The sequence below is a fragment of the Sardina pilchardus genome, chromosome 8 (genome assembly GCF_963854185.1).
Source record: "Sardina pilchardus chromosome 8, fSarPil1.1, whole genome shotgun sequence".
NCBI lineage: Eukaryota > Metazoa > Chordata > Actinopteri > Clupeiformes > Clupeidae > Sardina > Sardina pilchardus.
In genome coordinates this window covers 19,682,681-19,697,443 of record NC_085001.1, presented here as the reverse complement: position 1 = coordinate 19,697,443, position 14,763 = coordinate 19,682,681, and the positions used below count along the sequence as shown (strand labels likewise).

Below are 14,763 nucleotides of genomic sequence, written 5' to 3'. Positions count from 1 at the left end.
GAAAGTCTTGGTTTTCACTTGTGAACTGTTTTATTTTTTTTTTCACATTTTCAGGAAGATGATGACTTTACGGGTGTTGACCTTCTCACACACACTCACACGTCCACGCTAACACCTCCGGGCTCTCTCTCGTCTTTGCTCTTGAGGGTGAAGTTGGGCTGGTCCAACAGATCGCCCGTGACAGGGCCTCACTGGGTGTGTAAATCACTGGATCACAGGAGCATGCGGGTCCAGCTCTCAGGGTGTGTGTAGCTTCCCCATTCAGGCCTGTGCTCGGCCACTGTTATGCTAAGGACCCGTGCTTTGATATGGCCATGCATAGGCAAACGCCTCCGGGGTTGAAGGGATACTACGGCCCGGCCTCCTAACGGGAAACCTGCCCTTTTAAATATCCACAACAGGAAACAGCCATCAGTCATGAATACGCCAAAACAGCTGTTAGCAGCCCACTTCAAGGAGAGACATGAAAGGCACTGTTCCCCGTTGTTCCGAGCCCTCCCTCCACTCCTTCTCTCACTCTTTCTCTCTGCTGTCTTCTCTTTCTAGTCCTGCCCTCCTCCTCCAAGTTTCCTTTCGAGTTCCTTCGAGTTCCTCCCCCACCCGCCGCCCACTGAAGGTTCCTTATCCCGAGGAATCTTCTTTTTTTGAACGCAATCAAGTCAGATTTCACTCACAGGCTTTGCGGCGCCTATTTTGGAAAAGCTGGCACGAGGCGTTCAGCTGAAAGCAAATGTTCACTTTTCAAAGACAAATAAAGCCCCTGCTCTGAAACTACAAACTGAGCAAATCTAACAGTCACTTCATGAAACACCTTTAATGTCTCCTGTCCACAGGGATCCAAATGTCTGATCACAAGAGCAGTTTCCTCACTTTTGCTGAGTTCACCCCCCCCAATGGCACCCTACTACTTCTGACCTCCAAGATACCATGTGGTGGTGGTTGCCAAACACAATCAGGCAAACCTTTAACAGGAACAGGACAGGTAGATACATCACCTCACACTTAGCCTCTCAGAACATTTGCATTTGCTTGTCCCGGGATCTTTATGGGGTTTATTCAAGTATTACAGGCTCTGTGTAGGTGATAAGTGATGAGCTACACTAATAATGACAAGTCAAACAGGGAGGCTATTGACAAAGGGGAAAGTGACTCCATCCACCCCCGGCTCCCTGCTCACTTCCCTCCCAACAGAGGGCAAATCGTATTAGTCATTGCCGTCAACGAGAGCCCCGTTGACAGCCACAGATAAGCCTTGGCATCAACTCTCCGACTTCTAGTCTAGTCTCCCGATTACAAGCAAGGGGAGAAGAAAAGAGAGGAGCTATCCTACAGAATCTACATTAATGTTAAACTCGGCCAGCTGTCAGAGAAGTCCATTTTATCTGTGTGTAACTATGCTACATGTCCCCTGGATTATTATGTGTTGCGGATCAGTCACGCTAGTCTGTGAGGATTTGCTTGGCGGTAATGACGAGGAGACTTGTCCGGATATGGCTTAGTTTTATGACACTTGCATTATCTTTGATCATACGCTCGTAAATCAAAGAGACAGGTTGTTGACAGGACAAAAAACCCCTGCTCATTTAAGTTGTTGTAACAGTGTCTCCGGGCTGCACCTTAAGCTACTTACACACCATTATTAAGTTCATATTCTCCCTGACGCCCAGCTATGTGAAGGGGGAAGAACAGGCTTTAAATACAAGACTGACTGAGCTCCTCCCTGTGACTCCAGGTCAGCAGTTCATGCATTCTGTCTTATTGTCATTTTTATTACACCGTGCCAAGCATCGTCGGCTTTCATGTGGCTTCCCAGGTGCTCTTTGTTTCACCTACAGGCCTCTTTCACACACTGTGACTCATTTGACAGGTATTGTTTATGCTCTGCGACTCTCACATCCCTGTTCAATACAGGCACAAGTGGTTGCTTTCCATATTCCCATTTAACATCAAAGCAACATGGTTAACCTGAAATCACACATTGTTTCCATGAATTGAATCGAAAGTCCTGTTTTTCCAGAACAATTATATAATGTGTGTGTGTGATGAATAAAGAAAATAGAAGGATGTTAATGAAATGTTGGTGACTGGTGTTGGTAATTGGTGTTAGCATTCCTTATGATGAGGAATTTGATTATACCACGGGTAGAAAATGAAGATGGAAGTCTGAGTTGACTGCAGTCTACATTTAATGCACTTTTTGGAGGAGGAAATAGGTGGAGGGCGCAGTTTTAAATGGGGATATTCAGTTGCTTGGGAAATGTCAGGCGTGCGGGGGAAGAGAGTTGGGTTAATTATTTAATGGATAACAGTGACTTCGTGATTATTGACTAATCTGGTTTTCTTGTTGTTGTCCTCCTGAGACAATGTGCACTGGTAATGCATGTCATGAATCATGATGTTGACAGCCGCAAAGTGACAGCAGTGATTCCAATCTAATTTCCTCATTAGGGCCAACAGACTCTCTTCAGGTTAATATGCCATTGTGTAAACCATTGTGCACAGAGCCCATGTGCTCTAAATGTTCCAATTCAGCTCACAGTACTGTAGTAAGTTGTTTTTTTGTAATATTAGAAGCATCAAAGATTTTCAAGACACAAGCTGTTCCAGTGTGACCATAATAACCCTTGTCAGCTTTCATTTTTAACTAATTAAGCCAATTCATTGCGTAATTAAGTTAGCCAAATTACTCCAATGGCAAACCAGCCAGCAGTAATGTAATAAAGTCATTAACATTCCGGCACTGGAGGCAGACGTGCACATAGACCATCATTGTGCAAGCAATGTAATGCATTATTCAGATATTTTTTGAGTGACATTCATAAATGAAACTGATGAAATGAATCAGCAGCCTTGACATTTCTACTGGTGTAATGTGCTTCCTCTTGTCAAGACGTGTCAAGCAGTCTTTCACTGCTAACGCAGTTTTGCCAGTTCTGTGGCAGTTTTGCCAGTTCTACTTGTCAGTTCTAGCTATAGTATATGAATCACATATAGTTACCAGCAATCAAATTTTACAAGCCAATGTTCCATGCTACAAATAACATAAATAATAGGTCATGCGGGTTTGAGGAGGCGGAGAGTCTTCCAAGAAGGCTTTGAAAGAATGTAAGAAACCACGCCCCTTTCACAAAACACCGCCCATCTGATTAGTAATGCGGATTGTCCTGATTGGTGCGCGGTATTTCGCTTTGAAGTTCTCCCTTCACATCTTTGGTGTGTGTAGTAAGTAGCAGATCTTCGGTGTGCGTTGTGCGTTGCAGTGTGCACGGAGATGACGAGAGTTCAGTCCGTTGGTTCACTGACCTAAGGAATTGTGAATGCCTCTGTTCTACTAGTTTCTATGGGATATAATTGGCACAATTCATTTTCTGCTTTTTATTTTCCAATGGCTGTTACTGATTTATAACGGATATTATTGCTTTATTCAACATTGCCAGTCACGGAGGACAGCGGTCATCTCGGGTGAGCGAAAACGGCAGAATCGGAACGGAACGATCATATAAAAAGGACTTTATGTGTGGATGTTCGGCATTCCCTATTGGATATAAATTGAACACTGACTGGAATATGGTGCCTTTGACGACTTTACTGTCATTGCCGTTTATTTATCAATGATATTTGAATTGCACCTCGTCCCCAACCACCGCCCTCGGTCTCGTACTCTGCTTGGATCCAGATGAGCAGATCTCCTCTCGGATCTGAAGCCAGTTCACGCAGTCGGAGTCCAGAGAGCGCTGAGAATAGCACTGACAGCGGTAGTTTCTCCCGTAAATTTGGGACACAGAAGTCCTTGGTCACGGCATTGGCACCTTCGGATCCTTTACGCCAAGAAAAGAGACTACCCATCCGGATTCTTAAAATGTTGACCGCTCACAGCCACATACTTCACCCGGAGTATTTACAACCCTTGACTTCCGCACCAATAAGCATTGAGGTAAGGAGATTTTCGTTTAAATTATATTTTAAAAAGCATGCGTCCTAGATCTTTGTTATAGGCTATATGGCCATTCTTGTAAGGAACATACGGATTTGTACTGAATTTATTTAAGTGGTTTTGTATACCAATTTGCTTATTTCTTTCATTTTGTTTAATCTGGTTACACTGAACGCAGAGTGTATTTTAGATGCTGTGTCTATGTGCGCAGCGCCCGTTTTTATCGATCACTTTTCACCTTTTATCCGAGTTTTATGCAGAGCCTTCCCTCACATGTTGAAAATAAATAATGTTTTATCGGACCATTTGGAATCCCATTCACGATTAGGTTGGTTGCGCAAATGAATAACAATAGCCTCGAAGTCAGCTGTCAAGACGCAGTTGACGCTCCAAACTGTTCATCATAAGTGTGTGACTCATAGAATGATTTATGGTGTGTAACACCAGCTCGTTTTTCACTCGGATACATTTCAATGTTTCATTGTTTGGAGAAGCGCATCTGCCCTGTCATACTCTTCCGGATGGAAAAAAATTGTAAAAACAATGTACATGGAAAACATAAACATATGTTCATGGTGTCTCGCTTTTTCTCTCTTTTAGCTGGATGCCAAAAAGAGCCCTTTAGCCCTCCTGGCCCAGACATGTTCTCAGATTGGGAAGCCAGACCCACCTCCATCCTCTAAGCTTGCCTCTCTCAGCTCCAGTGGCCACAGTGACAAGGACTCAGGCTCTCGGTCTTCCGGCTCCTCCGTGTCCTCTGTCAAGTCGGGAGACCAGCACCAGCCCCTGGATGACAAGTCCAGTTTCAAGCCCTACGCCAAGAGCGGTGGAGAGTGCCGCAAAGACGGCGTGGGTGACAAGGCAGGCTTTCGGGTTCCTGGTGGCAGCACCGGTGCGGTCACATGTCCCCACGCCACCTCTCCCAGGACCAGCTCCCCCACGCAACACACGCCACCCCAAGCGCACCGGCAGTCCCAGCCCTCCCCCACCCAGAAATCAGGCCACGGTCAGTCTCACTACACGGACTCCAAGTCGGGCAGCGCTGACCAAGGCTCAGCGGACAGCGGTGGTCCGGTGAAAAAAGAGACTGAGCACAGCAAGCCGGGCCTGGACCACGCGCAGATCGCCAACTCCAGCCACGCCAGGGCCAGCGCCAACTCCAGCAACGGCAGCTCTGCCAGCAGCCCGCAGCCCGACAGCAAGGCCGACGCCCAGCTGCCCCAGCCTGGACTAAGCGCCGGACACGTCGCCCCCGTGTCCCCGTTCAAACCGGGCCACTCGGTCTTCCCGCTGCCGCCCTCCAGTATGGGATACCACGGCTCCATCGTTGGCGCGTACGCCGGATACCCGTCGCAGTTCGGGGCGGGCATGGGGGTTCCTGGGAAGCACCCCAGCTCCAGTCCCCTGACGGGAGCCTCTCCGCCGTCCTTCATGCAGGGCCTGTGCAGGGACCCTTACTGCCTCACCTACCCCAACGCACCGCACCTCGGGGGCCAGAACTGCTCCACCTGCGTCCACGACCCCTCCGCCGGCCTGAAGTCTGGCTTCCCCCTGATGTACCCGTCGCACCACCTGCACTCGCTCCACCCCACGGCGCTGACGTCCAGCACCACGCCCTCCCTCTCCCACCCGCTCTACACCTACGGCTTCATGCTCCAGAACGAGCCGCAGCCGCACGCCTGCAACTGGGTGTCGGTGGGCGGCCCGTGCGACAAGCGCTTCTCCACCTCCGAGGAGCTGCTGGCCCACCTGCGCACGCACACGGCGCTGCCGGGCGTCGACGGCAAGCTCCTGTCCGCCTACCCGTCGTCGGTCTCCTCGGCCGCCTCTTGCCACCTCCACCTGCCGCCCCCCACCAGTCCCGGCGCCCTCCCCAGCTCCTTCTCGCTCCGCGGCTCGCCCGGCCTGAGCCTGGCGCGCTACCACCCCTACGGCAAGGCCCACCTGCCCGGCGGCCCGTCCCTGCCCATGCACTCTCTCCCAGGCTCGTCTCCCTACTACTCCCCCTACACGCTCTACAGCCAGAGACTAGGCTCGGCCTCGGCCCTGGGCTACCAGTGACCAGGCCCAGCGTTTGGACTGCGAGTGGAGAACAGACTCCTTTGACTGCTGATGAGACTCGCCTGCCAGGCGAGCGAGAGCCCCTGAATGTGCAGAGCTCCTGGCTCAGGTCCACTCCACACAGTGTGCCCTGCCCGGTCCAGTCAAACAGGGAGCAGGGTCGCGAAAAGCAGATTCATCTGAATGGAGTACCAATGGTCTGGTCCGTCGCAGTGTTTGGAGAGAGAGAGAGAGAGAGAGAGAGAGAGAGATTTATTAAGGATAAAGAGAGATGAGTGCAGCTTCTCTGGAGAAGTCAAAGACTGACATGCAGAGAAAGCAGCACTCTGGTCTCAATTTATTTGAAGAGTGCCCCCCCCCCCTCCCCATATTGTTGTTCTGGACTGAAAAGAACTGAGATTATGTATTTATTTTCTGAGCGCTTGGCTTTCAACTTGGGAGAAGTTTACTATTTGAACACACCCATTATCAATCTTGCTATAATAATCATTTACGAATATTATTATTACAGTCATCATACACTCTTTGAAAAGATTTCATGGTTAGGTGAATTTCAAAGACAATGCCTTTTTCACTTTGACTAAATTATGTTTTGTTTTGTTTTGTTTTGTTTTTTTTCTGTCCCGTTCTTTGCTGTTTAGTTGAAATACCCTTGCGCATGTCGTCAATGACAACCGGAGTGTTCTTGAAAAAAAATGCCATTTATTTTGTACAGTTCAAAATAATAAAAACAAAGATGTGATATATTTTCTATTGTAATGGAGTCTGCAAGTTGGGATGGCTTATAAAATAGGAGACTGGAGACTGAAGAAATTAGAATATAAATGTAGTGATGGCAGAGCTATCCATTTACCTGAAAGTCTTATTTTGTGTAATAAATGACACTTGATTATATTCAAAGTTGTTGCTTCAATTTTCTTTTCACGTTGATCTGAATAATGTCATTAATATTCGTACTACATCAAATGCATTTCCAGAGGTATTGCAGGCTGATTAAATGGGCACTCTTACGCTCTCCCAAAAAAATGCAGACTAGACTGTTTAGTGTCAAACCAGCTTTATGCTGACAGAGATGTTGACTACACATGGGACCTCTCAGTCCTAAATTTAGGTGTTTAGGATAGAGATAATTACCCAGGGGAGCGCTATTCTCAGTCCCCTCGCCTGATGGATTGCCCCACAATACAAAGGCCAAGATGACAATGGAAAGCTGTTAGTGAAGAAATATTAGTCCAATTTCACGCGCTCGCCATTAAAAGCCCTGCTCTTTGTGGCCAGTCACAAACAGAATGCCGGGTGGGTGTGGACACTGATTCGCCAGTGAATTAAACCCACTGGCTGAATTATGCCCCGGCATTCTTCCTCTGGCCACAATGTGTGTCCGGCTCCACAAAAGCCGAAGGAGGAGCCACTGTCCTGGCATACAGTCCCCAAGTCTGCTGCAGGATGCTTTATGTGTCGTGGACCTGAATGTGAGGGTAGTGGGGGGGGGGGGGGCTTCCAGGCGGTTCTCTGGGGTGGGCCGCCATCCCGTCCTCCTGCTCCTCTATACCACCCCCTCCCAACCACCCCCCATGCCCTCCGCAACCCCCGCTCTCCGAGTTCATTAGCACCCTGCCCAGGACAAGAGCCAGCACAGGTGTCACTTGACAGGGCCATTAACAAAATAGATCACCCACCAGAGCAGCGGCTACAGCCCTGGCCGGTCCAGCAAGGTCACGGCGTCCTGCTAGCGGCACGGCGAGTTTAATCAGGGAGCGGCGGCGCTTATTTTTCATCTTCACGCCCAGGTGTCTGGAGCTGTGGTCAGCAGACGAGTGGAAGCGGGCCACGAATGCCAGCAAAACGTGGGCCCGGCGATGATGGATGACAAACAAACTGTAACGGGCAGATAGCGAGTTAGCTTCAGGGGGGGTGGGGGTGGGGGGGCAGTCGGGCCCTGGTTTCATCTGGTAATGTGAAATTATGTTATTGCATGGGAAAAGATGACAGCTGCCAAGGCTCGTGTTTGTTCAATTCCCTAGAGCTACAAGGCAGTGCATGTTTTTTTTCCTCCTGAATTACTACTTACTAATCCAGGCATTTCAAATGAGTTCTCATGAAAGACAGGAAATCAAGAAAGTAAACTATTTCACTGTATTCCTACTGGGGGGGGAAGCTAAGTTTGGGTAATAACATGAAAATCATAATGTGGATTATGTTGCCCCCACCAGGTCTGGAGTAGAACTGCAGGCAGTAATGGAGGAAGTCCCAGAGTTGTGTCTTCAGTGACGTTAATCATGGTTATTAATTGTATGTGTCCTCAAAAACAGGTGATCTGTTATAATAACAGAGATCTTTGTAGCTTTTCCGCAGTGGTACGGGAGATTTTCTTCTAAAGCGTTCGACTTAGCACAGAGGGCGGGAACCCAAGGGGTGAAACAGAGGGGAGAACTTTCCATCTTATCCAAAGGGGAGGAATTAATCCCACTGTCACCGTCTCACACTCGTTCATCAAACCCTTCTCTTCTATTCTTTCCATCCCTCTGTCTCATCAATCTCTCTCCCTCCATTTATCTCTCCACTCTCACAGTTCCAGCTGAGTCAACAGTCAGATACTCCATTTCTGTCGCCCCAGCCACGTAGGGGGGGGGGTTGGCCGGTGTGGTGCGAAGGGGGCCAGTTAATTTAGTCCCTAACCTAACGGCAAGGGTGTCCTCGGACTGAGGCCACACCTGTGAGATTGATGTGCGCTAGTGTTGTGTCCTGCTGAGTTTGAGAGCACTCCTCCTTACAACCCCCCCACACAGCCCTCACATCCACCACCTCCTCTAGCCACCCCAGCAGAGTGAGGGCGTGAGGGTGTGAGTGAGTGAGGGAGGGAGTGAAGGAGTGAGTGAGTGACTGAGTGAGGGAGGGAGGGAGTGAAGGAGTGAGTGAGTGAGTGAAGAAGTGGGTGAGTGAGTGAGTGACTGACTGACTGAGTGAGAGAGTGACTGACTGAGTAAGGGAGTGAGTGACTGAGTGAGGCAGTGAGTGAATGTGTGACTGAGTGAGGCAGTGAGGGACTGAGTGAGTGAATGAGTGACTGAGTGAGTGAATGAGTGACTGAGTGAGGCAGTGAGGGACTGAGTGAGTGAATGAGTGACTGAGTGAGGCAGTGAGGGACTGAGTGAGTGGCCAGGCAGGCCGAGGTGATCCGAGGTTGTGGGCAGACAGCCGACAACCCAAATGATTAATGAGGGCAGCGAGAGGAGCAGCTCTTCAATCAGATAGCCAGTCCATGGTGTCCCACCAGGGCGACATCTATGGCCCGTGACATGGTGTGAGTGTGTGGGTGTTTGTATCTGTGTGGGGGTTTGTGAGGTTTCATTAATGTGTGTGTGTGTGTGTGTGTGTGTGTGTGTGAGAGAGAGAGAGAGAGAGAGAGAGAGAGAGAGAGAGAGTGTGTGTGTGTGTGTGTGTGTGTGTGTGTGTGTGTGTGTGTGTGTGTGTGTGTGTGTGTGTGTGTGTGTGTGTGTGTGTGTGTGTGTGTGTGTGTGTGTGTGTGTGTGTGTGTTGGCGGTTGAGAAAGAGAGACAGACTGACAGGGAGACAGAGACTCTTTTCATACTTTTTTTTCAATTGGGGTGACAGGGCTAAGAATGCACACAAACAAAGATGGATTCTTTTTTTATTTAATTTTCACACACCAAAATATTTTTTATTTTCCCCTTCTCTCTCTGTTAGTCATCATCCTTCATGGACAACCATGGGCTGAGTTATGATGGTTCATTGTGATGATTCAGTGCAACTCATAGCTTTCTCTCTGCAATGACCACAATATAAAGCAACCCAGATGCTATGTGAACACATCTTTCATCTTTGCCATCAACAGAGAGAGAGAGAGAGAGAGTGAGAGACAGTCTCTGCTTTATTTCTCAAACTTGCAGTCAAAATGTCCTCCAGCACTGAAGTCTTTGACATGCACCATCTTACTCATTCCCACAACCCCCACTTACACTTTAACTGTGCGGCCGTCATTACTCATACAATAAAAAAGCCATAAATAACTCTACATAGACACACACACACACACACACACACCACAGAGACAGAGACAAGAGCAACAGAACCACTCCTCATCCAACCTATCTATCTGCAGATCCAAAATGGCTGTGTGTGTGCGCCGACAGACGTCCACCCAGTAACAACAGAGTGAGGGAGAAGGACGTCGCAATTATGGTGCACCGCTAATAACGCGCGCGCCGCAAGCGCAGCTGGGTTCCATTAGCGTGCGCGCTGGGAGAGCGCGGCAGACATGTCAGGAACACGGCGCGCATGGAAAAACGTGCCTTGGCAACGGAACGGCCGGCGTTCGGGGCTCTCACAAGTCATGCCCAGGGTGACAAGGCTCTGCCTCACTCCACTCTTAAGAGGCCTGGTGGTTACACACTGCTCATTCCATGTTTCAGCACGGTGTGTGTGTGTGTGTGTGTGTGTGTGTGTGTGTGTGTGAAAAACTGTGAGTGTGTGTATGTGTGAAAGAGTGAGAGAGAGTATGTGTGTATGTGTGTGTAAAAGAGTGAGAGTGTGTGTGTGTGTGTGTGGTGTGAATGTGTGTGTGTTCGTATCTCATCATAGAGGCAAATGACTGAGCCAGAATGTGTACCATACCATTTTCTCATCAACCCATCTACATCCACTTGCAGTGTCCGACCCATAGACCTAAAAGACCGCCGCTGTTACTAGTTAAATATTGCCATCCATGGGTCAATTTCGCTGTGCTTCTTCAATGTACTGCATATATGCATGCTACAGTACAGAGCACTGTGCTCTTCATGAACATCTGGCACTGGGTTCTGAATCAAATGTTTTTCATTTTCGCAAAGTCATTACTGAGCTACATTTAGATGTTATGCTCTAATCATTCGCATACTTCCCGTGAGAGCACAGCACAAGGTCAGTGTTATTTTGGGTCGCGACGGCACATCAGAGCATAAATCAACAGGGAATATTTTATTATCAAATAAATTCCTTTCGGCAGAGAGCAGTCCATTACTCATTTCACATTATGAGAAAATTACATTTCTGGTTGGTCCATTCATCACGCAGATAGAGGAGAGGGAGCCGTGAACTTTCACCTGGGTACGGGGCAGAGTTAGTACGGCTTGTTCCTGAGCACACACACACGCCCGGAGGTTGTGCGGAGAGAGGAAGGTATGGGGGCCTCTCACTTCTCCTCTAATGAAATATATGGAGATAAAACTGCGCTTGTCAACGCCCTGTCATTTTTCTCCGCGCCGTGACAGCGCAGAACATACAGCAGCTCTGGCGTGAGCGAGCGGGCGAGCACGGGGGCCCCGATCTCGCGCGCGCGCATGCTAGGGGCCAATTATGCAAGCGGCTCCGTCTCTTTTTGAGCGCCGCGTTGAGCTGAAGTGTGAATGAGGCGGCGCCGCGCACATCTGAAGTCATGTTATTAGAGCCACCGGAGTCTAAGAGTCATCCCCCGCCCCAACACACACACACACACACACACACACACTCATAAACCTGAGATTTTTTTTCTCCTTCTATTGCTTTGGTGAGTGCTTTTTTGAACTGAAACGTGACCACGCCTACCATCTCCTCCCGTCATCCCGCCCTCACGCTGTGGGGGCGTAAGTTAACCCAGCTGTCCGTAGCGGCGCTTTTAACGGAGGGTGGGGGAAAAGAGGAGAGGGTAAAAAAAAAAACAGGGGAGGGGATTGGACACGAGAGAGAAGGAGTGAGTATGTGTGTGTGTGTGTGTGTGTGAGTGTGTGTCACAGAGAGGAGGGGGGTCTGGCAGTGGAGGGAAACAGACCTGATTATCCAAATACAGTCATTAAAGGGGAAATGTGTTTTTCAAACTGTCAGGATGATTAATGGGCACGGGCAAATCCTCACAAATGCTCTTGTTTAGTCTAACTGGCAGACACGATCCTGCCCATTGATTTATGGCAGGGCTGCTCTGTGAGGCCTCCATGAGGTTAGCCGGCGGAGAGCTGGAGTGGGAGGGGGGCTGTGGATGTGTGAGGGAGAGGGGTGGCGCGAGTGTGTTTTTCGAGGGAGCATTGGGATTTGTGGTCTAGCAATGTTATGGCACACAAGGTAAAATGTTGAAGAAAGTTGGAGCGGCAGAGGTTGGGTACGCAAAAGGAAACAACTTTGCACTATTTTTTTTAAAATAGGATAAACAGCATCACAGACAGAGTTTCACTTTTAAATATGCTTTGATATTTTCAAGGAATAGTATGATGCATTTTGTCTGTTTTGACTGTATATTGAATTTTAGATCAGCACATTCATGTTTATATGTAGATGACACTATCAGAGAGGAGTGTATTCAAAAAAAAAAAAATACACTTAAGGCATGTCCTGCTTACATTTATCTCAAGAAACTCACTTCATCAGGGGGAGGTGATGGGAGAGCGACAAGAGAGGATGCCTGACCTCGAGAGTGATTGATACTCCCCTCCCCTCCCGCTGAAATGCTTCATACCTGCTTTATTTTTAATTCTGCTGACCTTCATGCGGGCTACGTAGCAACGGCAGCTACAACAACACTGCCACGGATGACAGACGCTCCGGGCGGATTAGCAACTGCTCAGCAATGGGTATGTGAAGAGCGATGATTTGTTGAACACCAATTCTGCCAGGCTGACAGTAAAGGAAACCAACTCACTGAACATTGACTCACACATACCGGTACTCTTCTCATGCACATGCGGAGGGTCAAATACTATTGGTTTATTGACGTAGAATAAGTCAATAAAGTTAGAAAAAACTAAGACATTAACACATGTTAACTAAGATATACGCAGAAAGAACATTAGTCCTCCTTGCCCTACTGGTTTTGGAGGATGACATGTAGTTATCAGCCACAGCTGACAGGCAGTGAGCTAAGGCATCAAACAGCCGTCCATTCCAGGCACTCACGCTCAGCGCTGTTTCCTCAACAGCTGGATGATGGATTGAGACCATACCTCCTCTGGAACGAAGTGACCACTCTTCCACTGGTACTTCTCCAAGCGAATGACAAACAGCAGCACAGCGAATGTCACTGTTTCTTGTCAAAGAGCGCAGCAAGTGTACCTCTACCCTTAAGTCTTTCCCTAGATGGAGACGAAGACACCATCTTAGTATCTCACACAAATAAGTAAATACAAGTCCACATATACACATTTTTATATGTACGCATAACCCTACTCGCATTTGGACACCCATACACTTACTACCCCTTTCTGTGTGTGTGTGTGTGTGTGTGTGTGTGTGTGTGTTTAGTTGTGTGGTAGTGACGTTAAAAGGTCAGCAAACAGCATCCATATGGAAGATGTTACATGAAACTCTGCTGCTGCACGGAAGGAGATTGATGCAACAGGGGGGAATAGGCCAGTGTTTGTGTAACTCCATTCAAGGACAGTCTCTATCTGTCTACACTGTAACGGGGGGGGGGGGAGACGGGGAGGACTGGAATACTAACTGGAGCGATAATGAATGGCACTTTAACAAATGGGGAGAACGCAAATGAGCACCCCTGTCCAAGAGCCGCACGCGTTATCTTGACACGTTCAGCTACTCCTCTGGAGGTTCCCGTTTGGTGCTGTAATTGTCATAACATGGCTGTGATGAAGGGAGATGTCAGACAGCAAGAGGGAGATAGAGGAAAAGGGAGGGAGGGGGGGGGGGGTACTGGGGTGCATGGTGAGAGACAGGGGAAAGGGAGGACGAGAGAAAAGGGATTGACGGAGAGGGTGGTGCAGGGAGGTGGAGCGGAGCGTGAAAGGTGGGGGGGCACACAGGGTGGGGATGTCAGTGTGCCTTGTTGGGTTGAGTGCAGGCCAGCTGTGAGCAAAGGCACACCATACCCCTTCACACACACACACACACACACACACACACCTCCTCCCCCTGCTGCTATGTGTGTCAGGGGCCAGTGATTAATGACCCACAGGCCTCTCCCTGCTTCCTTCCTCACCAGCGATGTCACACACACACACACACACACACACACACACACACACAGTCACGTGTCAACCTAATGGATGCAGACAGACTGACGTGGAACGGGAGCCATTCCCACAAACACATCATACACACACAAACACACACTCAGTCGGACACACACACTCTTTCAAATTGACAAACTGAAGGCTACATGCGCAAGTGCCTCGGCGATAGTGGACGCACTCTTTCAGCAACACATACTCACACTCGCACTGAAAAAAAAAACAGACACGCACTTTGACAGCCTTAAAAATAAAGCTATCAAGTGACACTGTTTATGAAGACATGAAGTGTTCAGATGGCATGTTATGTGCATTACAACATTAGTGAAAGAGAGAGAGAGAGAGAGAGGGATGAAGGAAGGGAGGGAGGGAGAGAGGGAGTGTGATTGGCGGAGCTCTCTCAGCATAGTGCTTGTGTGAGTGGAGTGTGGGAGAGAGCAGTGCTCTTGCATGTGCACTGGTTCCCAGCCTGTCAGAGTGCTGTCAGCCAGTGATTTATGGTTGCGAGACTCCAAGCAGTCTTCGCTGCCAGTTCAGTATTGTTACAACTGACAACTAATGAGGCCAGACGGGCTTTCAAGCACAGCACTTAACAGAGGCTTCCATCTCCACGAGTCACGGGCTTTCTCTCCCTCATTCTCCTGTCCTCCTGCTCTCTCTCCCTCCTTCTCCTGTCCTCCTGCTCTCACTTTCTTTCTCCTTCCATTTTTTTTTTTTTTTTTATATTCGGGGTGGCAGAGAGGAGTAGGCATGCAGCCACAGGAGCACAGGAATACT

At 48.7% G+C, this 14,763-nt stretch overlaps 1 protein-coding gene across 2 annotated transcripts; it reads left to right on the top strand.

Annotated features, from left to right (window-relative positions):
• The first annotated feature begins 964 nt into the window (after positions 1-964).
• On the top strand, positions 965-6,889 carry znf703 (zinc finger protein 703). 2 transcript variants are annotated; one of them, XM_062543139.1, is made up of 3 exons: positions 965-982; positions 3,438-3,934; positions 4,535-6,889. In XM_062543139.1, the coding sequence occupies exons 2-3, from the start codon at positions 3,677-3,679 to the stop codon at positions 5,993-5,995; spliced, it is 1,719 nt and encodes a 572-aa protein (XP_062399123.1). In that variant the 5' UTR covers positions 965-982; positions 3,438-3,676; the 3' UTR covers positions 5,996-6,889. The 2 variants fall into 2 exon arrangements, with proteins under 2 accessions (XP_062399123.1, XP_062399122.1); XM_062543138.1 differs by lacking the exon at positions 965-982 and having other exon boundaries at positions 3,251-3,934.
• Positions 6,890-14,763: the final 7,874 nt, after the last annotated feature.

Coding starts and splice junctions, on each gene's coding strand:
- znf703 (XM_062543139.1), top strand. CDS start 3,677: ATGAGCAGATCTCCTCTCGGATCTGAAGCCAGTTCACGCAGTCGGAGT. Junction 3,935..4,534: donor CCGCACCAATAAGCATTGAG/GTAAGGAGATTT, acceptor TCTCTCTTTTAG/CTGGATGCCAAAAAGAGCCC.